At 54.1% G+C, this 27,807-nt stretch overlaps 2 protein-coding genes across 13 annotated transcripts in view; one reads left to right on the forward strand and one right to left on the reverse strand.

Annotated features, from left to right (window-relative positions):
- LOC125624982 (uncharacterized) lies at nucleotides 1-22,269 on the forward strand. 10 transcript variants are annotated; one of them, XM_075122049.1, is made up of 16 exons: nucleotides 1-329; nucleotides 1,992-2,119; nucleotides 7,716-7,856; nucleotides 8,482-8,557; nucleotides 9,464-9,569; nucleotides 12,400-12,549; nucleotides 13,400-13,467; nucleotides 14,020-14,189; nucleotides 14,721-14,776; nucleotides 15,547-15,666; nucleotides 16,388-16,519; nucleotides 17,208-17,408; nucleotides 18,282-18,413; nucleotides 18,770-18,901; nucleotides 20,422-20,553; nucleotides 21,432-22,269. In XM_075122049.1, exons 4-16 carry the CDS (start codon nucleotides 8,544-8,546, stop codon nucleotides 21,612-21,614), a joined length of 1,596 nt encoding a protein of 531 aa, XP_074978150.1. In that variant the 5' UTR covers nucleotides 1-329; nucleotides 1,992-2,119; nucleotides 7,716-7,856; nucleotides 8,482-8,543; the 3' UTR covers nucleotides 21,615-22,269. The 10 variants fall into 10 exon arrangements, with proteins under 10 accessions (XP_074978150.1, XP_074978151.1, XP_048682382.2 ...); XM_075122050.1 differs by lacking the exon at nucleotides 1,992-2,119; XM_048826425.2 differs by lacking the exons at nucleotides 1,992-2,119; nucleotides 7,716-7,856.
- The window catches only part of PRICKLE4 (prickle planar cell polarity protein 4), a 20,789-nt gene continuing 12,499 nt past the window's right edge, over nucleotides 19,518-27,807 (reverse strand). For 2 of the 3 annotated variants that reach the window (XM_048826417.2, XM_048826419.2), the window contains exons 3-8: nucleotides 27,678-27,785; nucleotides 26,672-26,800; nucleotides 26,310-26,513; nucleotides 25,686-25,872; nucleotides 25,082-25,420; nucleotides 19,518-24,577 (exon numbers count right to left, since the gene is read on the reverse strand). In XM_048826417.2, the coding sequence (XP_048682374.2) occupies nucleotides 24,024-24,577; nucleotides 25,082-25,420; nucleotides 25,686-25,872; nucleotides 26,310-26,513; nucleotides 26,672-26,800; nucleotides 27,678-27,785 (1,521 nt within the window). In that variant the 3' untranslated portion in view covers nucleotides 19,518-24,023. The remainder of the gene's footprint in view (nucleotides 24,578-25,081; nucleotides 25,421-25,685; nucleotides 25,873-26,309; nucleotides 26,514-26,671; nucleotides 26,801-27,677; nucleotides 27,786-27,807) is intronic. The other variant, XM_075122048.1, reaches the window with a different exon arrangement.

Raw genomic sequence — 27,807 nt, forward strand, 5'->3', positions numbered from 1 at the left:
TACTCCAAGTCTCCTGAAGCTTGCGCTGGAAGGAAACTCGCGTTTCTCGCTTCCCCCTCCGCTCTGTGCCGTCTGCAGCCAGGGCCCGCGGGCACACGGCTGCTCAGGGGGCTGCTGCCCCCCAGCTGCCCAGGAGCAAGGGCCTGTGATGGGCTCTTTATCCCTAGGCTAGCCTTGCAGTGGGGAGTCAGGTCTCTCCTGTCGAGCTTTAGACCCACGCCTGCTTTGCTGTGGGGCCTGGAGTAGCCCCCCCCGCCCCGGCCCCTCACCGCCCACTCTCGCTCAGCTGATTTGTACCCGGGTGCCCAGCCACGGGCATTGGAGTTGGGGTGAGTGACCTGCGTGGGCCCCATCCCGCATTTCTTGACCAATCCAAAATTCGGGTGAATTGGAGGTTTTGGGTGGGGGGAATAAAGCCAGGATGCAAGATTCAGAGAGTGGCCTGAGTGTATTTTGGATGTGTTCAGTGCATTGCAAAGCCTTGGGGATCATTGCAGAAAAAAATTGTGTGTGGGGGGAGGGGGGGGTTGCAAAGTTGTGTCAGCGTCCTGGTTGTGTTGCATCCTGCAAAGGGTGTGGGCACCTGTGTCGAAGTGGAGCCTATAGACCTATGAAAAAAATCTGGGGAGGGGCTGCTCCACTCCCCCCCGCCCCATCCCCCTTGCCCTATAGCAACTGCTGTCCCGCTTGCAAAGGGTAGCGAGAATGTTGGTTAGCAAAGCGTTTCGCCTGCCTGGCTGTTGTTAGCAAAATGCCCCCTTGCCGCCCTTCCTGCAGGGTGATGGGTCCCTTCGTGTCTCTCTGGCAGGGGGGTTCCCAAGCTTCCCCCGCCGCCCGCGGCCTACCTGTGCAGCCTGTGGCCCGCCCTTGCTGCTTCTTGAGGGAAACGGTGAACATTCGGTGTGCCATCCATACACGCCATCCCCTTGCACATAAACACTGAGCCCGTTACCTATGTGCTGCCACACCTGACCTCCCCGGCACGCTGCCCGCAGGGAAATGCTGCAAGACCTCGGAAGCCGCCCGGGTTTCGTAAAACCCCCACGGGGAACAAGTGCTGAGAGCCAAATGTGGTGGTCAGCGCACCCTTCCGCATAAAACCTGAACGCTCGGTCACGCACCCCTGTGCCCAGCATTGTTGAAAACCACACTGTGCCCTTTGATTTTTTTTTTTTTTTTTGTATTTTTTTTAAGCGGAATAGCTACATTTCTGTGCGGTGTGAGTAAAGACCCAACCCTGTTCTCTACTAATTAGAGAAGAAAAAATAGGGTAAATCCAGATGTAAAATAATTTGCAGACCAGGAGTCCTCTTAATGGGATGGCCGTGCCCGCTTCTCCTTGCACAGGTGTTCCAGCTGGGGACATATGTTCGTGAGACTCAAGCTGATCTCCCCTTCCATTTTCAGCCTTTCAGCCAGCTCAAGATGCAGGCAGGGAGTTGCTAGGGCCTGCATGCAGGTCGGGGGATAGCTCAGGGTGCAGTCAGGGGGTAGCTAGGGGTTGTGTGCAGAGGGGGTGTAGCCAGACAGCCAGCCCCCCCCCTCTCAGACCAGCATTGCTGGGAACACAAGGGAGCCAAAACAACAGGGCACTTAATATCAATTCCAGCACAGCCTTTGAAGCTGTGAGAAGCACAGGTGTGCTACTACAATGTGCCTCTGGGAAGATATACAACGATTAGGCTCCCAGCAGACAAAGAAGCTGTGACAGACATGGCTCTTAGCCCCTACTAAATAGCGTGATGCACACACCCCAACATCCTAGGTGGGAAAATATTTACCCTAATGAAAGGAATGTCCAGTAGTCGACACTTATTGTTTCTCTCCCTTGCAAGTGTAAACTACTCTTGTGAGAGCTGGCGTCGCCCAGACAGACCAGCCCCAATTTGGCATAAGAAAGGAGAAAGAGAATAAAGGAGTACAGAGGTATAAGTATGGGACCTGCAGCACCATGATTTTTGAGTGCTTTTCACTATCTATCTGCTGGTCAGATAAGTGACAGCCTCCCAAGGCTTCTGCAGCTAAGAGGGTCCCTAAGCCTTGTCCCTTATTCGTCTTTCCGCGGAATTGAGTGACCGATCCTGGCTTGGCACCGCTGGAATCGAGAGATGCAAGGAGGGTAAGAAGCACCCACACCTGATCTCCTATCTTTAGTGTACACATATTTTGAAATAGAGCTCTATACTTTGGTTTCTCTCTTTGGGATTGTGGCTTCAGTTTTGTGACTTGTTTGTGTGTGTAACATCTCTACATTTAAATAAGTAGGCACAAGCAATTTTGTAACCACATGATTAGAATCTAGTTTAATAAATTTTGGTAACCATTTGTGCATAAGCCTGACTTGTTTCTCTGGTTTACTGTAAAGCAGCCAACACAATTAAAGAACCTCAGCCGTTTTGGCTCTAAAGCCTGGCCATTAGGTGAGAGTACTAAGAGCCTAGCGTTGAGTTGTGCTGCCTCCACGGGGGCAAACTCTTGGGGCGCCTGTCAGTCAATCCTGACTGCCCACTGCGAAGGAGCTCTGAGCTCTAGCAGGTAAAGTCACGGGTGTTTAGGACCTTGGGGCATCTGTCAGCCTAGCCCGGGCTGCCCGCCGCGAAGGGACAGTGCGTCCTAGCGGTTAAAGTCACGGATGGTATAAAACGGGCATAGCTGGCACCTCACCAAACATCCTTGGCCATCGGCTAACAGAGGGGTGTAGCTCAGGGTGCAGAAAGGGGGTAGCCAGGGGTTGTGTGCAGAGAGGGGTGTAGCTCAGGGGGCAGAGATGGGATAGCTTGGGGCTGTGTGCAGAGAGGGGGGTAGCTCGGGATGTAGGGAGGGATTGTGTCCGAGGGGGTGCTGCTGCAGGGCCCAGCTGTGCACTCAGTCCCTGGTTGGCACAGTGTGGAATCTCCACTCCTTGTGGCTGTGTGTGCACTCGGCCGGGCCATGCCGGCCCTACACTGTTACTGTGGCCACCAGCACCCAGTGGTTCGTGGGCACCCAGGCCTACGTCTGTCTGAGCCTGGAGGGCGTGGTGGCCATTACCCAGCCCATATGGGGAAACTGCCCTGGACGCACAGCGTGGTTGGCGTCACTGCTGGGCCCCCCCCAAAAAAAACTCTGCCCATGATGGCAGAGCACCCAGGACTGTGCCCACAGTTTGGGAACCCCTGCTTCGCGGTTTATAGAGCATATTTTGCTCCTGGGCTGGAATATGGGCCAGGTGTTTTTGTTATTAATTACACCATTGTGGAAAGGCAGGCCAGACGAGATCGATACGACTAGCACTGAGGGTTTGGCTTGTAGTAATGCCCAGAAACCCTGATTATGCTGGGTGCTGTGTGGAAACAAGAGAGAGCCAGTTATTGAGGAATTGCTATTCTAGTGTTATTCCTGGGCGCTTGGGCTTGTCTACACATGAAAGTTAATCCAGTATAAGGTAACGTGTGAATTTAAAGCAAGAAACTATTCCTGATAAAATCCATGTGTGGATGCTCTCATTCCAAACCTTACCTTAATCTGAGCTAACTATCAAGTGTGGACAAGCCCTAAGTGTACAATTTGGAAGTCCACAACTTTTATTGGGAAAGTTTCAAACAAAAGGCTTCCCCCACCAATCTTAAATAAAAATGGCATTTATAAAAACTGACCTTGTCCCTGTGCTCAACCTGCCTGGGCATTTTACTTGTTTCAAGTTCCTTATTCAAAAACTGAAGTTAATTGGTCCCGGAATCAAGTGGTCTATTTTGAGAGGCAAGACAGTGTTGCCTGCTCTGGTGGTTTTATTGCAATATTTCCTGTTTGCTTTAAAGCTCCAGCACTCAGAGATGCATGGTTAGTTGGGAATCTTAGTTTTCATTAAAAGTAAAAATAAGTGAAATTGTGACCCGAATGCATCCTGAGGGCCCAGAAAACAGAAGGAAAATAGAAAGAACCCCCCAAAATATTATTTTTTTAAAAATGTCATGATTTTGGGCGGCCTGACTCCATGATTTTGGAACATTTGGGGTTAGCAGTACTGCATGTGTCTTGGGAAAATCAATGGCCAGTCCCCCCACCCCTGCTCTCAAAGTGCTTTGTGAAGGCACAGAAGTTTCATCATGCCGACTCTACAGGTGGGAAACTGAGGCCCGGAGAGGGGATGTGAGGTCACAGAGTGAGCCAGTGCCAGAGCCGGAAAAGAACCATAACCCCCCACTCCCAAGCCCTGCTGTTTGTTATTGCATCCAGTTTGTTTTCTTTTCTGACCCATTTCTCACAATGCAAATAGATGACATCAGTTTCATTTTTGTTTATGGTCAGTTTCGCTTTCAGGCTCTTAATGGGCCAGCGTTTGGACTGCAGAGGGCAGGACAGTGTTTATCTATTTCAAACAGCTTTCACTGGATTTTTGTGTGTGCAATATCCTTCCTACTGGTCATAGCTTTTATAAAAGCTTTTATTTACCATGAGTCTAGCTGAGGCCAAATTTAAATCTGAAGCATTCATTTAAAATTGCAGGGGATAGTCCTGGGCAGTGTAGTGAAGGAGAGCTGCTAAAAATAACAGGCCCCAGACCCCTCCTGGGGCTAAGTACGCTCAGCGCTTATCACCTTCAGTAGGGCTGAGAACAATCTGCAGTGTGCCGCAGGTCCAAGACTGGGCCCATGGAGGTTTTTTGGAGTGTTCAGCACATGTGACCTCCTAAGGCCAGTGCTGGGGGGCAAGGGAGTGTTTTCCATATTTCTCACTGCAGACGCTCGGCATGATAGATTGTACTGCCGGAGTTGCCCAAGCCAGTTCGCAAGGCTGCTCACGTGAATGAAGGTGGTAGGATCAAGCCCTTAAGGCCCCGTCAATGGACAGTTGGTGTCGGTAGGCTTTGTATCAGGTGTGTGTTCGCCTGTCACCAGTGCTTTTCATCCGTAGTGGGAATGGTAGTTAGGACACGTGCTCCGGAGCTGTTCCTGACCACGTGCAGTGGATTTCCGTTAAGGGCAAGTGTCACGTAGGCTTCACACATCCACCATCTGAGAGCTGAGCTGGTGTAAACTTGCAATGAGCAGTAAGGGGGCTTCTCAGTCATGTTCCTCCAACTCCATTGAGCCAGCTGGGCTGAAAGCCACCCCCTACGAACCTGTGGAGACAGGGCCTGGAAGGGGACATAGAATCATAGAATATCAGGGTTGGAAGGGACCTCAGGAGGTCATCTAGTCCAACCCTCTGCTCAAAGCAGGACCAATCCCCAACTAAATCATCCCAGCCAGGGCTTTGTCAAGCCTGATCTTAAAAACTTCAAAGGAAGGAGATTCCACCACCTCCCTAGGTAACACATTCCACAGCTTCACCACCCTCCTAGTGAAAAAGTGTTTCCTAATATACAACCTCAACCTCCCCCACACGCTCTACCCCCCTGTAGTGCTCTCTCTCCCTATCAGCTGGTGGCGCTGGCCTACCTAATAACGGATGACTCCCCTGTTGACCAATATATGCTGGTCTAATAAATACATATCACATGATCAATATGTACTGTTTGGGCTACGGATATCAATATGCATTAAACACACAATAATTTACTCCTAGGGGAATTCTGCGCCAAAAAAATAAAAATTCTGCTCACAATATTTTAAAATTCTGCAAATTTTATTTGTCAAAATAACACTACATAATCACGCCAGTTTCATTTATTTTGGTAATTTATTTCAAAATAGCTGTCAGCAAGTATGTCTGTAACAATACAGACCCACACGCAAAAATTCCCCCAGGAGTAGAGAGTTAAAGAAACCCCTATGACAAGGCAGTTTCTCGCCCCCCGAGCCCTTCCCTCCAGAGCCCAGCCGCAGGGCCCCCCCTTGCCCAGACACCTCCCTTTCCCCTAGAGCCCAGGGATCCAGAAGGAGAAACAGACTGATGCTCAGGTCCCAGGCTGAGTTTCCTGTGTGCCACCCTCTCCTTCCCTCAAGGCATGCTGGGAACTGCAGCTGCCAGGATCCCTCTAGCTCCCTCCCCACAGCAGTGTCACCTGCTAGTGGCAGCTAGCAGTACTGCAGCCCATTTCTGGGGGGGGGGGAAGGAAATCCTGAACGCACAACCTTAAATTCTGCGTTGCGCAGTGGCGCGGAATTCCCCCAGGAGTAGCAATATCAACGTACAGCAGAACCTCAGCGTTATGAACACCTTGGGAATGGGGATTGTTCGTAACTCCGAACAAAACATTATGGTTCTTCTTTCAAAAGTTTACAGCTGAACATTGGCTTAATACAGCTTTGAAACTTTGCTATGCAGAAGAAAGATGCTGCTTTTAACCATCTTAATTTAAATGAAGCAAGCACAGAAACAGTCTCCTTACCGTGTCAAATCTTTTTTAAAACTTTCCCTTTATTTTGTTTAGTAGTTTACATTTAACACAGTACCGTACTGTATTGGTGGGGGGTGTTTTTTGTGTGAGGGTGGGGCTTGTCTCTCTATGTTCAGTCATGAACGAGGAGTAATGGTCTCAAGCTGCAGTGGGGGAGGTTTAGATTGGATATTAGGAAAAACTTTTTCACTAAGAGGGTGGTGAAACACTGGAATGCGTTACCTAGGGAGGTGGTAGAATCTCCTTCCTTAGAGGTTTTTAAGGTCAGGCTTGACAAAGCCCTGGCTGGGATGATTTAACTGGGAATTGGTCCTGCTTCGAGCAGGGGGTTGGACTAGATGACCTTCAGGGGTCCCTTCCAACCCTGATATTCTATGATTCTATGATTCTGCTGCTGCCTGATTGTGTACTTCCGGTTCCAAATGAGGTGTGCGGTTGACTGGCCAGTTCGTAACTCTGCTGTTCATAACTCTGAGGTTCTTCTGTGCCATTAGATTATATATATATATTTCAAGCAGTTACACGGCCTGAATTGGCCTCTGTCTTTCTATAATCCTGTACACTTGTGCTAAGTATCATACAGCACCTTGCATTAGCTGAAGTAAACTTCGGCTTAAGAAGATAGTAAAACTGTCAGGAACAGAACATGTGGATGTTTTACCATAGTAACGGGTAGGGAGTTAGTCTCTCTGACCAATCCTGGAATTGTTGGGATATACATATATATATCAATATACATTGTGATTTATATCTTTATGTAGAAATATGTTATAGGTTATTGAGGCCTGGTATGAATGACGCATGCTTGACATGAATACATGCATTGTAAGTTGACAACCGAAGCAAGAACTTAAGGTCAAGGACTATTAGAACTATTTGTGCAAAAACAATCTTGTTATGTTCCGACAAAAATACGGAAAATCAGCAGAAAAGGAAACAATACCAGCTGGACTGATATAAAACGGTATAAGAATTGGAGGAAATGGCACGTCTTGGATCATGGCGGCCCATCTTGGATCATGGCGGCCCGCCCTGGATAGTGTCTTTGGAATTGTGTGGGTAGAAGGCCTAGTAAACAAAGGCAAAGAACCGATGACGCGATGGAATGGACTATAAATGGTTGCCTATGATTTCTACAAATCGGAGTCGTTTATTGATCTAGAGTCCATGTGGATATAGATGTGGTTTTCACTGGCTCCCCTCATCTTACAATCTTATGATCAGAAGGAATCTCGACTGGCCATCAGGATCATTCTAACCTTTGGACTCTGGTATAGTATGTTTGGGGTGTGAATGTGGAGTGAGTAAGGTTTGTTTTGTAATCAAAAAAGAGCATTTTAGAGTATTATATACCAACACTGTGTCCGATATCTGCCTATTCCCCATCCCGTAGGGAGACCTCTGTTGCAAGTCTAACAGAATGTCTCAAAGATAAGGACAAGATATATGAGTGTTCTACTCTGGAACAAGCCCAGGGGATGCCTTCACGCCCTTGGTATCTGGAATGGCTGAGTTCAGAACAGAGAGCTAACAGGTACAGCATGGTACCAGAAAAACAAAGTAGAAAGATGATTGGTTAAATCTAGCCTCAGATGATGCATACAGTATCTCGTTACTTGTGGAGGGGTTGGACAGAAAAAGGATAGCTTGAGGGGTGTAACTTTGGACCCCTGCCTTCTTTGTAACCACGCTGCTTCCTGGAAACGGGTATTGTATTGAAACTTTTTACCTCTACTCCATTATTACTGACTTTGAGCTGTAAATCTGACTGACTTTGGTTATGTACTCTCTTGAGTATATTTCGTAACAAGCCAAAGTGCGGTCAAGCAATTGACTGTACGGTTTACCAACAAACTGGGGTAAGAGAAATCGTGGAAAATTGGTAGCAGCTGACTTTGGTGTGGCAGACAGGTCTGCGATCCTACTGACTTGTATAAAACGTGCCCTAAGGGCAGGGAAATGTACTAATAGCAAAGCGAGGGGTGTTACCGAAATGGAAAAGGAAGTCAGTGTAGCTAACCGCCACGCTTCAGCGGTGATAAACAAGTGGGCTATGAAGGGCTGAGGTCTGTCTGTGCTGATTGATTGATTGAGTTATGTGGGGTTTCAGTTGTTAATCAATTGAACTCACATTTCCCTCCCCGCCCCTTTTCTCCCAGGGCTTGAATGAGGAGGGGTTTCGCCTTGAGCAACAGGATGTTCCCCGGAAGAAGGCACCCAAATGGTTTCTTCTACGTAAGTGGCTTCGGAGGGGAGGAGATGGTGTAACCTGGTGCTGCGGGAAGAGATGGGACCGTTGCAGAGTTTGCTCGTTCCCCGGGGGACAAAGAGTTAATTTCCAAATGGTTCAGCTTGCCCTGGACATGGCTGGGGAGAGGAGGGAGTTGTAAGCATGGACGGAACGATAAGGTCACCAGTGACAGGAGGCGCCTGGTTTTCTCCCTTCTCAGTCTACTTTCCTTGCTTTCCAAGTGGGAGTCAGAGTGTGTATGAGGGAGGGAAATGGTGGTGTTCCATCCAGTCCTTGGCCAGGCTCCCTGAATAGCTGGCTTGTTTCCACCAATACAACCAGCAGCGAAATGGCTGATGGTGTCAAATATTGTACATCCCCGTCATTAGGCTCCAGAGTTAATGGTCAGTTGAGATGAACTTGGGGGGCCAGTCACACCTCTTTCCTGACCATGGAGCTACACAGCAAGTTCCATCTCTGATGTAAATCCATTGTCTCCGAGTCTCAGACAGGCGTTGTGTCATGGCCCTGGGAACAGCTCTGGCCTGCCTCCATCAGAAGCTGCAGCTGATTCAGGGGGCTCGTTGCTGACTTGTATCTCATGTTTGCTGTGATGCTTTGGGAATGGGAAGAACATGTGGAATAAGAGGCGTTTCAGTCTCCCCTTTGCTTCAAGAATTGTTTCCCAGGAGTAGGTTAAAAATGTGCCCGTTCCCACCCATGTAACTGTGCCCCCCGCGGTCCACCTGCTGAGAGGCAGCAAAGAGAGTGCTGTCACTGAGGTAAAGGAGAAGATCCTGCCTCACCATGTGTCATGCTCATCGCTGCCCTCCCCCCGCGCCACATGTATCCTCTTTGCAGCCCTGCCCTCAGGACATCAACCCCTCCGCCTACCCTGCCGACTTTCGCAGGGGTGACGAGGACATGGGGTGGGCGCCCCAGGACCATCAGCAGGCAGCCAACTGGGATTACCGACACAGGAGACGCGGGGAAGGCTTCAGGGACAGGTGGCACTCGGTAAGTGGGTCTGGGCTGAGCCTGGAGGGGCATTGTGCCCAGGCAGAGCATGGGAGGTGGGCCGCAGGTGAGCTGGGGCTAGGGCAGGAGCAGGGGACGTGGGTCGTAAGGACGATGTCCCGCGGAGAATTCTTGGGGCAGGCATAAGCAATCGCTGCTTGGGCACAGCTCTGTGACCAACATGCAAATGAGTGGAGCCTTCCTGAGTGGCGGGGAGGATGTTAGGCTGGTCAGGAAGACGGGGAGGGAGCCCTGTGAGGGTTAGGGGGTCCAGACTGGCTCTGTCAGGTGTCCTGATCTGGCCCTGCTTCCCAGGGGTCACAAACCCACCAAACCATAGGAACAGGCCAAGCTGTTCCATGCCCGGGGCTTGATTCACCCCCTGAGGACCAGCCAGTATCCTTCCAGCTAATGCTTCCCAGGAGAACATCTTAGCTGTGTCACCTGCCTCTGGCTGCTGTTGTTCCAGGCCACCCAGGCCATTCCTGCTGCTCACTCCCAGAGAGCCCAAGTGCCCTAGCAGGGGCTTGGGTGGCTGGACACCTAGGCTCTAATCCTGGCCATGCCACTGACTTTCTGTGTGACCCTTGGCAAGTCATTCGACCTTTTCTTGCCTCAGTTTCCCCAGCAGTTAACCACAAGCAAACAGGGTTTGCCCACCTACCTCACAGTTGAGTGCCCTAAAGCAGCAATGGAGAGGCACAAAACAGTGACTGGCTGAGAGAAGGTAAATGGGTCGCTCCTATTCACCTTCCTTCATCGCCCAGGAAAAAGGGGACATTGATTAAACTGATTGGAGCAGGTCCTTTTATTTACACTACCCGTAATTAACCTGGGGCCTAGAGTTCAGTCAGGTTCAAAGGGGAATAGACATTTACTGATGTGGATAATGTGACTATTTGCAGTTACATTCACAGGCTAAAAAGACCACGTAAAGGCTACAAACCTTCATGCTTCAGGGTAGGAGATGGCCGCTAACTGATGGGGTCAGGCAGAAAATTCCCCTTTGGGCCACTTATTCCATAGTGTTCGTTGCAGGGGTTCTTGCACCGTCCTCTGAAGCAGCTGGTGCTGCTCATTGACGGAGATGGGATACTGGAGTAGATGCCCCCTCCCGCCCCTGTCCCAGATCTGATCCAGTCTGGCAATCCCTATGAATGAGACCTCAGTCCCTGTGACACAAAGGCAGGTCGTGCATCCCCACGTGTCTCACTCAGGACTGCCCTCACCCCACGTGTTGGGTCTTTGCAACCTTTTTCCCAAGACATCGAACCCTGCCCCGCTGACTTTTACGGGGGTGACACGGGCAGGTGCTGGGCACCCCAGGACCATCTGCAGCCAGCCAGGTGGGAGAACCAACCCGGGAGGCATGAGGAAGGCTTCAGGGGTGGTTGGCACTCGGTAAGTGGGGTCCAGGCTGAGCCCTGCTGCACTGTTGTGTGCATGCAGACAGTGCGAGGGCTGTGGATAGCAGAGAGAATTCCTGGTTTGTCTGTAAGTGACCAACGCAAGATCTGCTTGGCTGATTGAGCTGGTCACGGCTCCGGGGGAGGGACGCCCATGAACAGAGCCTCCCTGAGAGGTAGGGAACGAGGAATTCAGAGACCACAGTATTAAGGGGGTCAGGAACTAACCGTCGGAGGAAGGGGGGCAGGTCAGGAGCAAAGGGCAGAGAATGGGGAGCACCGGCAGGGTCTGAGGGTCAGCACTGCCTCTTGTTGGAGTCCTGACCAGCCTCTGCCTCCCAAGGGCTATGAAGTCTGGGAGCAGGCCAAGGTGTTACATCGTTGTGGGCTTGACTCTTTCCCAGCAAAAGCAAGGGGGCAGGAGGGGAAGATGGGGCAGGAGGGGAAGATAGGGCCTGAAGTGCTAATGCCCCCCAGTTGAAGGGGGGTGGGCAGAGGAAGACGATTGCCACCTGCCTGGGAGGGAAAGGGCCGGAGGCTTATATCTGGACCCGAGACCCCTGCCCCCACTGACGGTGTTCCTCTTAGTACTGCCGTCCCAAGCCATCTGGTTTCGTACAGTTCACTCCACATTCTGGTCTGGAGTTTAGAGCAGGGGCCTGGGCGTCAGGACACCTGGATTCTGTTCCTGATTCTACCACTGACTCGCTGTGGGACCTTTGGCAACTCGCTACACCGTCTGTGAAATAGCACTCCTCCAGCTGACAGCCCTGGGAGCTCCTTGGGAAACCACCCCTGCCCACCTTCCCTCTGTGATTTAACAAGGAGGGAACCCCTGAGAGTGGGTTGTAAAATAATGAATGGGGGAGATGGTAGATTCGGGGGGGGGGGTGCCTGCTGACCTTCCCACCCAGTCCAAGAACAAGAAGACAGCCAATGACCTTGGAAGGAAACTGAAAGTTTAGTCCGGGTGTATAAATTAACCTGTGTAACTCATTGCCACAAGGTATCATACTGAGGGCAAAAGCTCTGTAGGATTTCCAATAGGATGAGACCTTTATAGGGACAGTGAGAGCTTCCACAGTTGTAGTTCATAGGATAAAAATATCATGTAAACGCTACAAATCCTCAGGCTTCAGGGTAGGAGACAGCCACTAACTGATGGGGTCAGGCAGAAAATTCCCTTTTGGGCCAGCTATTCCATAGTGTTCACTGCAGGGGTTCTTGCACCTTCCTCTGAACCAGCTGGTGCTGGTCATTGATGGAGACGGGATGCTGGAGTAGATGGCCCCCCTCCCAGGTCTGATCCAGTCTGGCAATCTTTGCGAATGAGATCTCTCTGTCCCTGTGACACAAGGGCAGGTCATGCATCCCCGCGTATCTCACTCAGGACTGCCCTCACCCCACGTGTTGTGTCTTTGCAGCCCTTTTCCCGAGACATTGAACCCTATCCCGCTGACTTTTACGGGGGTGACAACGGTGGGTGCTGGGCACCCCAGGACCATCCGCAGCCAGCCAGGTGGGAGAACCAACCCGGGAGGCACGAGGAAGGCTTCAGGGATGGGTGGCACTTGGTAAGTGGGGTTGGGGTTGAGCTTTGGTGCGCAGGGCACCATTGTGCCCATGCAGACAGCGAGAGGTGGGCAGCGGTCAGACTGGTGTTGGGGGGCGGGCAAAGGATAACACTAGTATAATCTCTGCAGGGCTGGTTACAGTGCTGGGGATCCCAAGTGAACGGAGCCTTCCTGTGCTGGACAAACCAGAGGGATGTTCTGCTCCCACCCTGCAAACTCGGGGAGAAACGCCATGTAGTCTGTCCTCTGTCATGTTCTGCAGGAGACGTATTGGAGCTGATTTCTTTATCACTGTATACAGTCTCTCATGGGGCATGCTATATGTTGGTGAATCTGGCAAGTCCGAGCCTGCAGATCTGTCCGTCTGCCACTTGGATCTGCCTTGCCCCTGGCTCCTAGCTCCCTGCACTTACCCCTGGAGCATGACCCATGTACATCCATGTCCTGAGGGCTCTTTGCTGAGGGACTGGAGCTGAGCAAACGTGTCCCCAGTGTGTGCGCACCCCCCCCCGCCCCTCTTATACTGCACTGCTGCTGTTCTGCGTTGTCAAATTTCAGAAGAGTCCCTTCCAGAGAAGTAGCATGGTCAACTCTATATAAAGCAGGGGACTGGGAACCAGGACACCTGGGTTCTATCCCCAGACTTTGGGAGCGGAGCGTTGCCTGGTGTTTAGATCAGGTGACTGGGAACCAGGACGCCTGGGCTCTGTTCCTTGCTCAGGGAGGCGGAGTGAGCGAGCAGGTCTCCCCTTGCTCTGCCTTGTTGAGCTTCTGCAAAGCACCCTGTGCAAAGCGCCCAGAGTTACCCCGCCATCTCCACAACCTGTGTAACAAGTCTCCCTTTTCTCAGGCCACGCCACCTAACCAGCACTGCCTGAAGTCAATATCAAGGGAGGAACATGGCAACTCCTGGGACAGGCAGGTGTCAGCAGGGGACGCACGTGGGTGTTGGCGGGAGCAGGGTGTTTTGGCTGGCGGGGATGGGCCTATTGCCTGGGGCCGAGGCTCTGAAATTCCAAGGGGGGCCTACAGAGAGGTTCGCTGAGTGGGCCAGATCCCAGGCGAGGGTTGCCCAAAGAGCACATCCAATCACCCTGCAGTGCTGGCGTGACCCACAATCTGCACTCAAGTCAAGTGATCCCAGGATAGCCCACTGCTCCCAGGCTCATCTCTGGCTGGGCTGTTCCCACTGCTGCCACTTTTCAGCTGTGACTGTCCGGGCAGCACCACTCTAAGGGGGATAATCTCATCTGGAGGGAGAAGGGGAAGGACACGGGTGGGGTTGCCGGGAGGGTAGATACCAGGGGAAGGAGGAAATGGGCGTGCCGGCCTGGGGAAAGGTAAAAGCAGCCGGCCAGCCCTGGAGGTTGGAGCGCCAGGGTGGGATCTAAATACCAGTGGGGACCTGGCTCTGGCCTTTGTCTGGAGCCCCGGATGGAGCCTCCAGGGCTAACACTTTCTTTTGACCAGAATGAGAGAAGCTACTCACAGGGCCACCTGTTCCTTCCGCAGGGAGCGAGGCTTCTTCCCCAGGAAGTATCGTGGCCGCGGCTGGAAGCATCACCGCGGCCCTTTCCGAGGCGGCTACCGGGGGAAATTCGACCCTCACTACCACTGCTTTCAGTCTTGCTCCTCCAGAGGTCAGTCCCTTGGGGGGCCTAGGCCATACACCATATGGGCTCCTTAGCCCCGGAAACAGCCCCTGGGTGGCAATGCCCCATCCCGAGCTGCATTCCAGGGTCTCAGCACTGCGTGAGAAAGTCCTGCCAGTTCTGCCTGCCACGGAGGTGTCTCTGGCCTGGGGAGCAGGGTCTGGATCCCCGGGGATCGATCGAGGGGTCCCAGGAAGAGCGGCAAGCAGGGCGGTATGGGGCACAGCTGACTGTCAGCACGTGGCTCTGTTAGGAGAAGGATTCAGGGGTGGAAGGAGGAAGACTGAAGCCCATAGGAGAGGCTGGGTGGCAGAATCTGCCTGGGCTGAGGAGCGGCCCAGGAGGACCCATCTGATTTTTCTCCACCCAGCATGGGGCTGGGACTGGAGGGCAGTGTTAAAACCAGAGCTCCTGCCCCTCACTCAGGAGGAGGAACGTGGCCCGGCCCCCATAGGCCCAGCATCCCTGCTGCCCCCTCGTTCTGTCTGCCTCATTCTGTCCCTGTTGGTCTCTTTGCAGAAGAGTTCAAGTCGTCCAGGTCGTCGGCCTCCCGCTCCCCAGAGAGACGCTCGGCGGTAAGAGGAGAGCGGCGTCTCTCTGCTTCCCGCCAGGAGGGCGGCGGAGGGGATGAGCCGGGTTCTGGAGTCCAGCCCCTCATGCTTCTCCGCGCCCCAGCCAGGCAGGGGGCAGAGGGGCCGGTGAGGAGGAATTGGTCTTATACCCAACCCGCTTGTGGCTGGGGTTCCTGCTTGCGCTGCTTGGCCAGCCTTGAAGGGTGACTGCCCGTGGGGACCCACCGAGTAGACACAGGGTGGGCGCCCCCCATGCGTGACCAAATCCTCCCCCCCCTTACACGAGCATGTCACAGTCAATGGGGCTGCCTCAACGTAACCGAGCGGAGAACTTGGCCCTTAGCTGCTGTGGAGTTGGTCGTGGTGGGCATTCCCCAGAGCAGTAAGTCTCACCCGCTGTCTTTCAGCCGAGGACGGTCCATGGGCCAGGGAGGGGAAGGGAGATGCCCAAAGTCTCACTGGAATCCCCAACCACAGCTAGAAAAGCCTGCAGGCTGCTAGCCAAGGAGGGGAAGGCTGGCCCAGTGGTTAGGGCCTGAGCCTTGGATTTCAGAGACGTGGGTTCAATTCTTGCTCTGCCACAGTGTCGCTGTGTGACCTGTAAGGTAAGGTAAGTCACATAGTCACTCTGTGTTTAGCCCGGCCTCACAGAGGTGTGGCAAGGATAAACACAATAAAGAATCTGAGGGGCTAAGATAAAGCAGTAATAGAGGGCCATAGGAAGACATAAGAGAAAGAGAGATTCCAGCCTCTGCTCTTTTTCCTTCCTCCAGTCGAGTAGAAAGAAAAGTGTTTCGTCTAAGACAGAGAAAGCGAAAACAGCAGCGCCCAAGAAGCCTGGAAAATCCAAGAAAGACTCCGCAGCTCCAGTGGAAGAACCCAAACCACCCCAGGTCAAGGGCGGCGGGGCGGGAACGGGCTGGGTTTCCTGGCCAATGGATGGGTCCCAAGGACGAGGTTGTGTCCTAAGTCCCTTGGGTGTAGGGGGATTTGTGTGAAACTCGGGTGCTACAGGGTATGGGGAGAGAGGCGGGTATTGTCCCTGCCCAAAGAGCATCCAATCTAAGGTGGGGCCATAGGAGAAGATAACCGGCACAGCCCCTTTCCCTAGCGACTTTTTGATGCCTACTCACTCTCTTAGAGCAAGGTCATCGTCTTATTGGAAATTCTTTTTCCCAGCATGCCTTGCTGGGATGGGCCCTCTATATTTGGCAAAGGCAAGCAGCAGCAGCCTTACCAGGGCCATTTTGCAGCAGGCAGCTGCTGACTGCACCTCCCTCTGTTCCAGCTGAGAAGTCCCTGGTGCGGTTTCCCCTTTCATCTCCTTGCTGAGGGCTCAGTCGAGTTCTTGGAGATGCTGAGTGAATCTCAGGTACAGAAGCCTGCTAGGGGGAGATTCGTTTCCCCTTTCTTAGGCCCAGGTACAGGCTGGTGATTGTTCTGCCGTAGCGAGGGTGTGAATTAAGTGCTGGTGAAAGGTGCTGCACTGGCAGCCTCATGGCCAACATCGTGGCGTGAAGCTGTAGCCTGGGAAAGGGAACGCAAGCTCACCCGTTTGCTGTCCTCCTCTGGTTGTCTAATCTCCTTCCCTCATCCCATCTGAAACCTCTGTAGGTCCAGCCGGAAGCTAGCCAGACAGCCACAGACCCTTCCAGCCAGGCCGGCTCTGCACTGGATACTGAACCCCCAGCTTCACCTGAAACCACAGAGGATCTTCATCCCATGAGAACGGAAGGAACTGAGCTGGTAGGAACTAACCCAGCTCTTCTCACTCTGCTTGGAGCAGATGTGTTGGTGCCCTAGAGCATTGCAATAGCCCCCTTGCGCTAGGCGCTGTATGTACCTGTAACAAAGGGACACTTGCTGCCCAAAGGCGTTTGCAGTCTAAGGAGGACAGGATGGAATTTGGTTCTCCTTGTCCCTATGCGCCGCTTCCTTTCACTCTCCCACCTTGACTTGTGCAGGGCTCCCCTTTGGATCTCATAAGCTCCCCAGCATCTTTAGTGATGTCTGTAGCAGTGCAGCAAGAAGGGTGTCAAAGTAGCCAGTGTGAAGGATTCTGGGGAGCGTCTTCCCCTTTAATCTTTGGACACTTTGCCAAGACTGGCTGTAAAGGAGGCTAATTATGATGGCAGCTTTTTGTGGCATGGGCAACTGTCCGGAGGCTGTTCAGGCTGAGACCCACCGAACTCGCTTCACGCAGACCACCAGATGACTCTGCATCAATAGGCTGATTTTCAGGGGGAGCCTGAATTCCCAGTGCAGCAGCAAGCTGGAAATTGTACACAGAGAATGTTCTGTGTGTGTCTCTGCAACACTCCCCATTGCAGAGAGTAATGGGATGGGGGCAGATTTTATTCCGGGCTTCTCTGGTTGCTGAATCTCCTCTAGCACCACAGAGCTCCTTGGTCTGATTGACTGTCACCATTTCCAGGGCCACTGTTCAGTCCTGCCCCCACAGGTCCCATCCTGCCCTGGGACAGTCCTCATCCATCTGAAATCTCTCCAGGTCCAGCTGGGGGCCAGTCTGGAGGCTGCAGACAATCACAGCCAGGCCGGCTGCACTCTGGCGACTGACTCAATCCTGGCTGACACCCCGGGGGATCTTTGTCTCCCGGAGGAAGAAATAGAGACGGTATGAGCTAATCCGTCCCCCACTTTCAGCTCTTCCCCGAGGCTAGACGTGTTGAGAGATGCGATTGAAGTCCCTTCCTCGTGCCCACCTGGCATTGATTGACAATGGATTGCCGTTAATTCCCAAACACCCCCCATAATCCTTGGCACCGGCTGCAGTAGCGCATCAAAGGAGTTTCCAAGACGACCGGCGCAAAAGTTTGTGGGTAGCATCTGCATGGTCCATTCAGTCCTTTGGACTCCGCCAAGGCAGTCCAGGAGGCAGCTAAGTGCAGCCAAGAGGGATGATGGGGAATGTGATGTGGGCATTTGTCCAGCAGCAGCAGTCGCACTGTTCCATCGCTGGTGACGTCGAGGTGCAAGGCTGCTGAGATGGGAGTCTGCCCCCTCTGCTAACGTAGCGAATGAATAAAAGGGCGCGTGGGTCACAAGTGTGTTTCATGTGTTCCATGGTGTGGAACAGGAGGCAGTCTTGTCTAATGGTTAGAACACTGGACTGGGACTCAGGAGATCTGGAATCTGTTCCCAGCTCTGCCACTGGCCTGCGGGGTGACCTTGGGCGAGTCACTTCCCTTCCCCGTGCCTCAGTTTCCCTGTCTGTAAAATGGGACTCATGACACTGACCTCCTTTGTCAAGCACTATGAGCTCTAGGGATGAAAAGCACTAGCTAAGCGCTAGGGATTGCTATTACAGTAGTCTCCCAGTTGCTGTGAGACAACAGAGGGATTTTATTCCTGCAGAATCGCCTCTGAAGCTGCAAAGTTTGATTGCACTGTTGGAGCTTCTGGTGCTCCTGTTTCGTTCATGCACGCACAGCCCCGCCCTCCCTTGGGACAATCTAACTGTTCCTCCCTCCATCTGAAAACTCCACAGGTCCAGTTGGAAGCCAGCCACGAAGCCACAGACCGTCCCAGCCAGGCCGGCTCTGATCTAGCTGCTGAGCCACCAGCCCCACCTGAAACTACAGAGGAGCTTTATCCTATCAGAACAGAAGATGCTGAGCTGGTATGAACTGACCCTTCTCCTTCACCTTGGATCAGATGCTCTGGGGCCTTAGGATAAGGTGGGGTTTGCTGCCCTCTTCCCACACATTATCTGCTTCCATTTGCCTGCCCCATCCTGTGGAACTGATGCTTGTAGTCCCCAGAATCCTCTGCACTATCCCAACCGTGCATCAGTGGAGGCAAGAAGACGAACCCACCTGAAGGGTTCTGGGGAACGTTCCCATGGCCCATCCAGTCTTTTGGCTTTGATTTGTCAGTGTCTTCGCTGCCGCCATTTCACTCCATGCATTGGCAAACCCACAGCCCCCATGCTCTGGAATGGCATAACCTCCCTCGCCCCCTCTGTAATCTCCACAGCTCCAGCTGGAAGACAACCTGAAGGCCCCGGATCTTCTCAGCCAGGCTGTCTCTGCTCTAGCTACTTTACCTCCAGTCTGGTCTGAGATCACAGAGGAGCTGCCTCCAGTGGGAAAGAAAGAAACTGAGCTGGTATGAACTGACCTGTTTGCCCCCATTCTCCCAGGTTGGCACCTTAGGCCTGGGAGGGATTAAGTCCTTGTCCAGCCCACTTTTGTTTCCTAAAACACCCCCAGAATCCTTTGCATGGGTGCTTCAAAGCAAGTGCCAAGGCAGTAGATTCTGGGAAGCATCCCCCGTGAGCCATTAATTTCTCGGCAGCTCTGCTAGGGCTGCCAGTGGTGGTGGCTTTTTTGCCAGGGGTGCCTGCCCACTGTGAACTGGGCTGAGAGCCGTCGACCTCTGTCAAGGCTGATTCCCCACTCTGGCACTTCGAGTGCAGAAGGTGGGGGCCTGCCAGGATTTTAAAAATTAATACTGGCCACTCCAGGCTTGTATTAAACTCCCAAGGTTACAGCTTCTCTCTGACCTTGGATGGGTAGGTGCCGCCACCACCCAAATGCAAAACCCCTTGGAGCCCGGGAAGGCGCACTCGGGAATTCCTTCCTGTGGGGTACCCTCAAGCCCTTCCCCCCCCCCCCCCCCCCCCGCCTCCGGGGAAGAGCTGAGAAAGAAAACAAAGGAAATTAGCTGCTTCCCCCAGCTAATTAAACATGTGCACAAACCTCTTAGGACACCAAAAATCCAATCCTGTTCTTAAAAAAGGTAAATTTTATTAAAAACAAAAAGAATAAAAATACATCTGGAACTTAGGCTTTTGCTAGATTTAAAAACCCACGTATAAAAATTAAACATCAAGAATAACCTTCTTGAGGTCCAGCTTCAAGGTTACAAGCCAAACAAAAGCATTTGGGGTTAGCACGGAGGAGTCCACAAGCCAATAAGAAATAAACAGAAATAAACCTAATTGTGTCTTTCTAGACATTTTCTGATTCATGAGTAGGTTTTAGGTATGATCCTATGATTTCCATACCTGACAAAAAGCTTTTTACAGCCCTGTCTCTGCTCTGTCCCCTCTCTCCAAAGAACAACAGACCAGACAAAGGGAATTGGTTAGGAGCCCACTCCCTTCCTTTTACCTGTGGACTTTTTAACCCTTTACAGGTAAAGCAAGTAGAGAACAGCTACTAAGAGGGATTTTATAGCTAACTGGCTGGCTGGGTGTCCATAAAAGGGAGCTGCCTCCCGCTTCATTTATCACAACCTCCCTTCATGCAAGGGACAAGAACAGCGATCCGACTGTAGCGATTTTGCATCGCAGCTGATCTGGACTGGTGCCCATCTCTGGCATCCCCTGTTCTTTTTTTAAAGGGAAACTGCCCCTTGCTACCCAGACAGGAAGCTAGGGCAGGTGGCGTAAAGCTCAGAAAAATGCTTTAAAATATTCTGCAGCCATCCCTCTAATGCTCCCACTTTCAGCAAGCGGTAAGGGGGAAGAGTTTATCCCTGGCTTCTCCACTCATGACTATTGGATTTGACTTTGGGACGATTTGTCAGTAGCCCTCTTCACTCATGTACCTGCAAACGCCCAACCCTGTCTTCCCCCCGAGCAGATTAACCTCCTTCCCTCACCCTGTCTGAAATCAACGCAGGAGCAGCTGGCCGCTCATCCGGAGGACACAGGTTATCCTTACCAGGCCTGCTCTGCTCTGGCTGCCCCATTGGAGACCATGGAGTACCTTCGTTCTGCTGCCATACTGGCCAGAAAGGAAGAAATTGAGCTGGTAAGTTCTAACTGTCCCCTCTTGCTCACCCAGGAGCAGGGTAGGACCTAGATGCATTGAGGCTCTTGATGTTGTGCAGGATCTAGGTTTCCCTTCCCCTCCCGAACCACCTCCGCCATCTGCATGGCTTGCCCCAAATCCCTTGCAACAGCTGCAGTGAGGGCTTCAAAGCAGGTGCAATAGGTTCGGGGGGGGGGGGGGGGGGCGTCTCAGACCTTCATGTGTCTGCTATCCATGAATGACCAGCGTGATCCTGGGTTGGGAAGAATGAGGTTGGAGGCAAAACCCCACTGCCAGCCCGGAGCAGTTCAGGACGAGTGAGTTTGGTGCCAGGAAGTCAAAGCAACCTCACTCCTACCCCCGTCCTCCTCCTTGCTTTGTTTTCTTGTGCCTGTGGCCATCACGGCATGCGAAAAATATTCTTCCTCCTGGATTCACACTCCACTGGGGAGTGGATTAAACTGCCAGGGGCTGGGGGCAGTCTGAGGGCTGGCCCTGTTTCTTAACACTCCCTGGTGATTGGCTGGCTGGCCCATCTGTCCGCCCCTGCGGCTGAGGCTTCAGAGCCTGACCCCTTGCAAGGCTCTGGTGGTAGCAAATGTTCTGGGCGGAGGGAGGGACCCTCCAAACAGAAGCGGGGAGAGGTCCTCGGGCCGCCCAGCAGAGGTGTGTCATGACAGCAGCAGGGATCAACGAAAGCACTAATTATTGCCCCAGCCCTAGGGGGTGCCACTGGCCTGAGTCGTAGGGTAGCTCTGATCATTTTCACGGGGCTGCCCATCGGGCCTCAGGGGGGAATCTCAGGCACCCAGGTTGAGTTTAGGGACTTGCCTGCCTACCGCCTCGTCTGACAAGCTCCCCTTCTCCCCTCCCTGCAGTCCTACCAGCAGTCCAGCCTGGCCTTCGCTGTGGTGGCCGCCATGCTGCTGCAGAAGGAGCCCTCCATGGAGGCGGCGATGGGCTCTGCGCTGCGGGCCAACCTGCGGCAGGTCGGGGGCCACTGCCTGCGGGAGCTGGAGCGCTTCATTAGCAGCTACGACTCGGGCTCCGCCCGCTTGTGAGAGGCAGCACAGCGGGCAGCGTCTGCTCCGGCTCTGAGCCCGATGGGTGGTGGGTGAGAGCGATGGCGGGGGAGGGGGGGAGCGCTGCTGGGGACTGGGGCTGGAGCCCCAGCAGCGGGCCGGGCTGGGATGAGAAACCAGCAGCTGCGGACTTGAGTGGCTGCAGCTGGAGATGACGGGGTGGAGCAGAGCCCCCAGCGTGGAGGGCTGCAATCACGGTGCTGATGCGGGCCAACGGCGTGGAATGGGAAAGGGGCCGTTGGCTTGAAGTGGCAGGGAGAGTTTGTGATTTAGGAGGGGAGGGGACTGCCTGGGGGTAGGGCCGAAGGGGTCAGTAGCCGTGGGGATGGATAAGTGGTGCCAGAGGGGCTGGGGATGGGTGGAGGGTTCTCGGGCGGGGCTGACAGAAGCCGAGGCTGTGAGTGATGAGCGACAGCCTCCTCGGGATAATACTTGCAGCGGTTTCACCCGGCCAGGATCAGGGCCCCTGAGCCTCATGGTCTCCTTGAAGGAGAGGAGTCCCCGCTTGGCTTCCCTGAACTTTGAAATGTTTCTTTGTTTGTTTGTTTCTGGCGAAAATTGTTTTATCTCTGAAAAATAAAATGGCAGGCGGAGGGCAGAGCGCCCCCCTGCAGCTGCCCCTGCGCCATCAGCATTCCTGTGTCAGTCTGCTCGAGTGTGAATACAGCCGCTCACAGACGGAGCCACTGAGGGGAGTTAACGGGGAAGCTGGTAAATAAGGCAGCAGCTGTTTGGTTGAGGCCATTACAAGCTTGTTTCAAAACATTCAGTTTGGGGCGTTTCTCCCGTAGGAGGAACTGGTGGCTCTGCTTGGCGCAAGGTGTGATGCAGGTAGCTATAGGAGGTGGGATTTTTAAAGGAGCTCAGGGCTGGATTATTTTCAAGCCCTCAGCACCCAGTGTGCTGGGCTCTTCTGTCTGCTTAATTTTCTGTCTAAATTGGAGCTGGACTCTTCTAAAAATATGGCCCTAGGCCAGCTTAATCCTCAGTCCCAAGGCAGCTCTACGGAAGCATGGCCGCCCTGCTCTTCTGTGATTGCAATCCTGGACTCCCTACCCAGCTCTGCTGATGCACTTCGCTCCTGACTTGCAGCTCCCCTGCTCTTCCATACCTGGGCTCCTTCTGCCAGCCCTGCAGCACTCCCACCCCCTCCTGTTTAAAAGCTGTGCTCTATCCCGCCAGCATATTCCGTGCCAATGACTTAGATCTGGTCCACGCCTAAAATTTAGGCCAACCTGATCCCTTGTGCAGACGCAGGCAGGCCAACGGAAGGATTCTTCCATCGAGGCAGCTATCGCCTCTCAGGGAAGCACATTAACGGCATGGATGGAAAAAATTCCTTCCGTGATTGTGGGAAGCACTACATAGCTGGGCTTCTACAGCAGCTGTAGTGTAGACGTACCCTGAGTGGAAGGGAAGCCCCTTGCGAGCAGCGACTGGACCCCCTTAATGCAGTGAGGCCCTTTCCTTCTTCCTCCTGCAGGCAGCAGACAGGCAGGTGGCAGAACATGTCCCACCCAGACCTGCTTCTCTTATTCACACGCCAACCCCTTTCAGGTCCATTCAAAGTTCAGGTCCATTCAAAGTTCAGGTTGAACTTTTTTGGTGAAGCTTAGGAACTGATCTCTTGAATACTCTGGCACATTCACAGTCTGCCCCTCACCACCCCCGGGCTGGGGGTGCTTCGTTGCTTACAGTTTGATTGGAGGATTTCAAAACCCTTCTTCCCTCTCCAAAGTCCAGTCATCCTCCTTCAGAGCTTTCACCGTGGGGGAGAAAGCCGCACTCGGCCCTGAGCTGAAGGATCCGGTGTCCATCTTTGATCGGTCCCGGTGGGCTGGCGAAAGGGGCCAGGCCACCCCTGAATGTGCGCACCTCCCTGAACGGGATTCTCAGCAGGGAGGTCCTCAGAGCAAGAGTTCCCCTTTGCCGGAGCAGCCAAACCGAGCCACCTGTGTCCTGCCCCTTCTGTGTCCTGCCCCTCGGAGCTCTCCAGTGCTTGCAAAATCCTTTGATAGGGCAATGGAGAGATTTGGATTGCAGGCACCGTTGCTGTGTTAACAACCCCACCCCCCCTGCATTTCACAGTGAAGCAGGCTCTGGAGAACAAACAGGGCTGGCTGGTTTGACTTTTCCCATGTCTGGGTGTGAGGTAAGAGAGGGGATGTTTGTGCCTCCCCCTGAGGGCTGTCTGCCTTCCCCTCCCCAGCTTGCTGTACCTGTTCTTCATCATGGGGCTACTTCTGGTCCCCTGGCTTGTCTACTGGGGGGACCCTCTGGTTAAATACACTTGGCTAAGTAACAAGTTCTTCCTCCTGCCATCCAACCCCTTTCTGTCCTTTCCATGCTGCCTGGGGAGCCCTTGCTCTTTGCCCAGCCTTCCCTGTGCTAGGAAATGCTGCAGTGTTTGCGGCTTCCTCGCAGCCTGGCCAAGTGCTTGCTCCTTCCTGCAGCTCTGCCAAGGCCGCTCCGTTCCCTGTCGGGGAGGGCTGGCCCAGCCTTCGGGATCGGTTTCCCAAAGAAGAAGCCCTCCTGCTCCGAGTCTGAGTCCGAGGAGGAAGAGCAGGTCGGGCACCAGGAATCTTCTTCCTCCATGACATCCGGTGGACAGGCATCCTTGAGCGATGGGCCCGGGCTCTGTCGTGCTGCCGGACTGGGGTCAGTGGATGAACTGACTCTAAAGCGCGGAGCTCCCCAGCCTGGGGGAAGCCTTGCGAGCGTGCTCCCTGGGAGCTGGTCGCCCAAGGCCCCAGGTCCATTCAGACCCAGTTCACTGGGCAGGGTGGTGGAGGATCGTTCCTGCCCCGGGGGAGCGGCAGCTGCTTGTGACAGCGCGCTGGGGAAGGGAGTTCCCTTACTGCTCTCCTGGAATGCTGTCCCGTGGCCATCCTGGCTTCTGCGTGCGGGGCGCGTGGAGGCTTGATCTGGAGAGTCCTCCATCTCTGAACGAGGGGAGAAGGAGAAAGAAAAGGATCCAAATGTGCCCCTCACCACCATGCCCCCCATCCCCGCTTGATGACAACTGCCGCACAATGCTGGAGCCCAAGCGGAGTTCTGCCTTGACATGTACATGGAAGCCGATGGGGCTGCGTACATCAGGGCAGGATTGTCCCCACCCTACGTCTTACGCTGTGGTATCAGCTGCTGGCCACCGCTGGAGATGTTCCCAAGGCCCGACCGGCTGATCTGTCCTGGTAGAGCCTATGGGCCTGATTCTGATCCTGCAGACCATGCAGCCTCCCAGGGACCTCACTGGTGTGGGCAAGAGCAGAATGGTCCTACGCTCGAGCCAGCCTGGACACTACATGCTAGCAGGAGGACATGCCCTGCCTCTTGCTGCTTAGGGAAAATTCCCTGTCCTGGCCGTGCAGGACCAACGTTCTCCTTGCCCCCAATTTCCGCCCCCCCCCCTCCTGCTTTCGAAAGCGGCTCGCGCGTGACTGTACCCTCCGCCTCTGCCCTCCGTTGACAGGAATCGCCACCCATTGCTGGAGCCGGAGGGGCACTCCCTGGCCCCGGGGCGCTCCTGCCGCTCTTGCTGCTGGCCCGGGAGACAGGCGTTGAGTCAGGAGACGGAGCCGAGACGAAGGCGGAGTCGGACGAATCCGAGGCTGTGGAGGCCCCTGTCGCCTTCTCCAAGCTGCAGGCCTCGGAGCAGTAGAGGAGGTTGTGGTGGGACGTGACCGGCTGCCCTCGCAGCGGTTTCTGGCAGAGGGTGCAGCGGAAGCAAGAGGCCCGGGCATGCCAGTGCCGGCCTTGGTGAGTGGCCTGCTCGCTGTCCACACCTGAGGGACAGCACAACGAGCGACAGCCCACACAGAGCCGTTACAAGGGTAGGAGGCTCTTCCTCAAGGTGGTGCCCGTCCTCTCCCAGGGAGGTCTCAGCTGGGCCACCCCATGCCCACTGCCTCCCATTCATTCTAATCCCTCCGCCCGGGAACGCTGGCTGCTCCAAGCCCCCCGCAGAACCCTTCAGCCTACTCTGTCCCCCCTCCGACGCCTGGTGCGACTGGCCAGCTCAGAGCCGTGCCCGGTTTGCCTGCTACCTACCGATGAGCTCGCCGCAGGCCTGGCAGAGCTCTGCGTAGAGGCTCTCGAAGCAGCTGCAGCAGCAGGGTCTGCCGCCGTTCATGACGTACCTCTGCCCCCCAAGAGGCAGGTCGCACTCCAGGCAGCAGAAGTGCCCCAGATGCCAGCGCCTGCCCTCGGCCTCCATGCACTCGTCTGTGAAGATCAGCTGGCGAGAGAAGGCACAAGGGAGACCTCAGCCGGACGCCAAAGGTGGAGACGGAGCCCCCAAGCTGGTAGCATTTGGATCTGGGTTGGAACCCCTCCTCCTGCAAATTTTGGGGGATTTGAGCTTATTTCTGATGCTAAGATGGGGATGATCAAACTTCATGCTTCAGGGCATGAACGGGTTGTTGCCAGGGTCAGGAAGGAACCCGCCGCTGCCTCTGTACACCCCATGGACAGCATTGTACAACTGGGCATCTTCAGCTTCCTCTGAGCATCATTGGCTGGAGCAGGACGCAGGAGTAGAGGGACCAATGGGCTGGTGCCATATGGCAGGGATACCGGACTAAACGGAGCCGAGGCCTAGCGTGGCATAGCAGTTCCGCTGCCTTCAAAGTGGGACACGGCCCCCGGTGCCTGCGCAGTCACTTGTGTGCCTACCTGATCGCATGCGGCGCAGCGTGGCCGGAAGAACTCCGCGTGGTGTCGGCCGCAGAAGATCTTCCCCTCCTGGTGGAAGTAGATCAGGTCAACCAGAGGCTGGTGGCAGGAGTGGCAGACAAAGCAGGAGGGATGCCAGCAGGACCGGTCTCCCAGCCTGGATGCAAAAACCCCCAGGTCCCCTGTGTTCAACCTCCTGCCGCACTGCAAGGCAAATGGATATCATCAGCCCCGAGAATTGTCCCGGGACCTGTGAGCTGGCCAGTGAAAGGGGCATAGCTGCAGGTGCTGATGGGCCCCAGGCTGCAGCCTCGCATGTCCTGGAAACAAAGGAGGTTGGAATGGGCATGGCAACGTCTTACCTTTTCACAAAGGCGGGCAGAGGGCACAAGGCACGCAAATCCCTGCCCCAGTGACTCCTGCCTGCGACGGGCGCTGAATGCTTGCAGTCGCCTCCTGTCCTCCCCCCCAAGGCCGGGGCAGTACCTGTCCTGGAAAGGAACCAGAAGATAGCATCACAGCAGCAGGAACATTGGGGGTTTCACCCCTGCAACCCAGTGCTCCAATGTGGAAGAAGTGCTTGGATGCTGTGGTGATGGGCATCGCATTGGAGCATAGGTACAAGTGCCAGGAGTTTGGATGGAGTTGGGAGCCCAAGTGGCCGAGCAAAAAATAATAATTTTAAAAAACCTAAAAGGCTGGCTGGCCAATCAGGACTGGAGGAACTAAGCTGAATGGAGCAGCAGTTGGGGGCCAGCATGAGGCCCTGCTCCCCTGCCCCTCGAACCAGCACTGGTTGGAGTGGTCACAGCTTTGGCCGCGATGGGCACATGTCTACATTGCAGAGCCAGTGCAGAATTTGGCATCACTGGCTTCTACTCAAGAGAATCACAGACTATCAGGGTTGGAAGGGACCTCAGGAGGTCATCTAGTCCAACCCCCTGCTCAAAGCAGGACCAATCCCCAATTTTTGCCCCAGATCCCTAAATGGCCCCCTCAAGGATTGAACTCTCAACAAGGGCTGTGAATAGCAGGGGCAGCAGCAGGCCAGGGATAAGAGGCATTGGCAGAGCAGAACATGGGGGATCCCAGAACTGGAATACTGGGGGGGGGACGGACGGGGGAGAGAGACTGCAAAGCAGGATTGAGAAGCATCAAAGCTGTCTTTGGAGTGGGAGGACTGGTTCCTCCAGGACAGGATTGAGGTGCACAGGATGATATGGGAGAGGGAGCTAAGGCTGGAGTAGCAGAGGGTGGCAAAGCCTGTGGGGTGGGGAAGAGCGAGCTTGGCTCATGCTGTGGAGTGATGGATGCATGAACCATAGCCAGCATACAGAATCCCCATGGGAAAGGCACTGCCCATCTTACATTGCAGTCCTGCGGGGGCAGCTGCCGAAGGAGAGATTTGATGCGGAGCTGGCTCCTGATGGCAGCAGGCACCGTGTCCGCTGAGGGAGAGTCGAAGCACGAAGATACCTGGGGAATTCACACAGGAGAG

This window comes from Caretta caretta, chromosome 21 (assembly GCF_965140235.1).
Source record: "Caretta caretta isolate rCarCar2 chromosome 21, rCarCar1.hap1, whole genome shotgun sequence".
Classification (NCBI taxonomy): domain Eukaryota; kingdom Metazoa; phylum Chordata; order Testudines; family Cheloniidae; genus Caretta; species Caretta caretta.

What these genes read in the sequence shown, in the direction of transcription:
- LOC125624982 (XM_048826420.2), top strand. Translation starts at nt 8,489, where the DNA reads ATGAGGAGGGGTTTCGCCTTGAGCAACAGGATGTTCCCCGGAAGAAGG. An exon ending in TCAGGGATGGGTGGCACTTG is followed by an intron (nt 12,550 to 13,399) that starts GTAAGTGGGGTT and finishes CCCTTTTCTCAG; the next exon opens with GCCACGCCACCTAACCAGCA. An exon ending in CGGAGGAAGAAATAGAGACG is followed by an intron (nt 17,409 to 18,281) that starts GTATGAGCTAAT and finishes AAAACTCCACAG; the next exon opens with GTCCAGTTGGAAGCCAGCCA.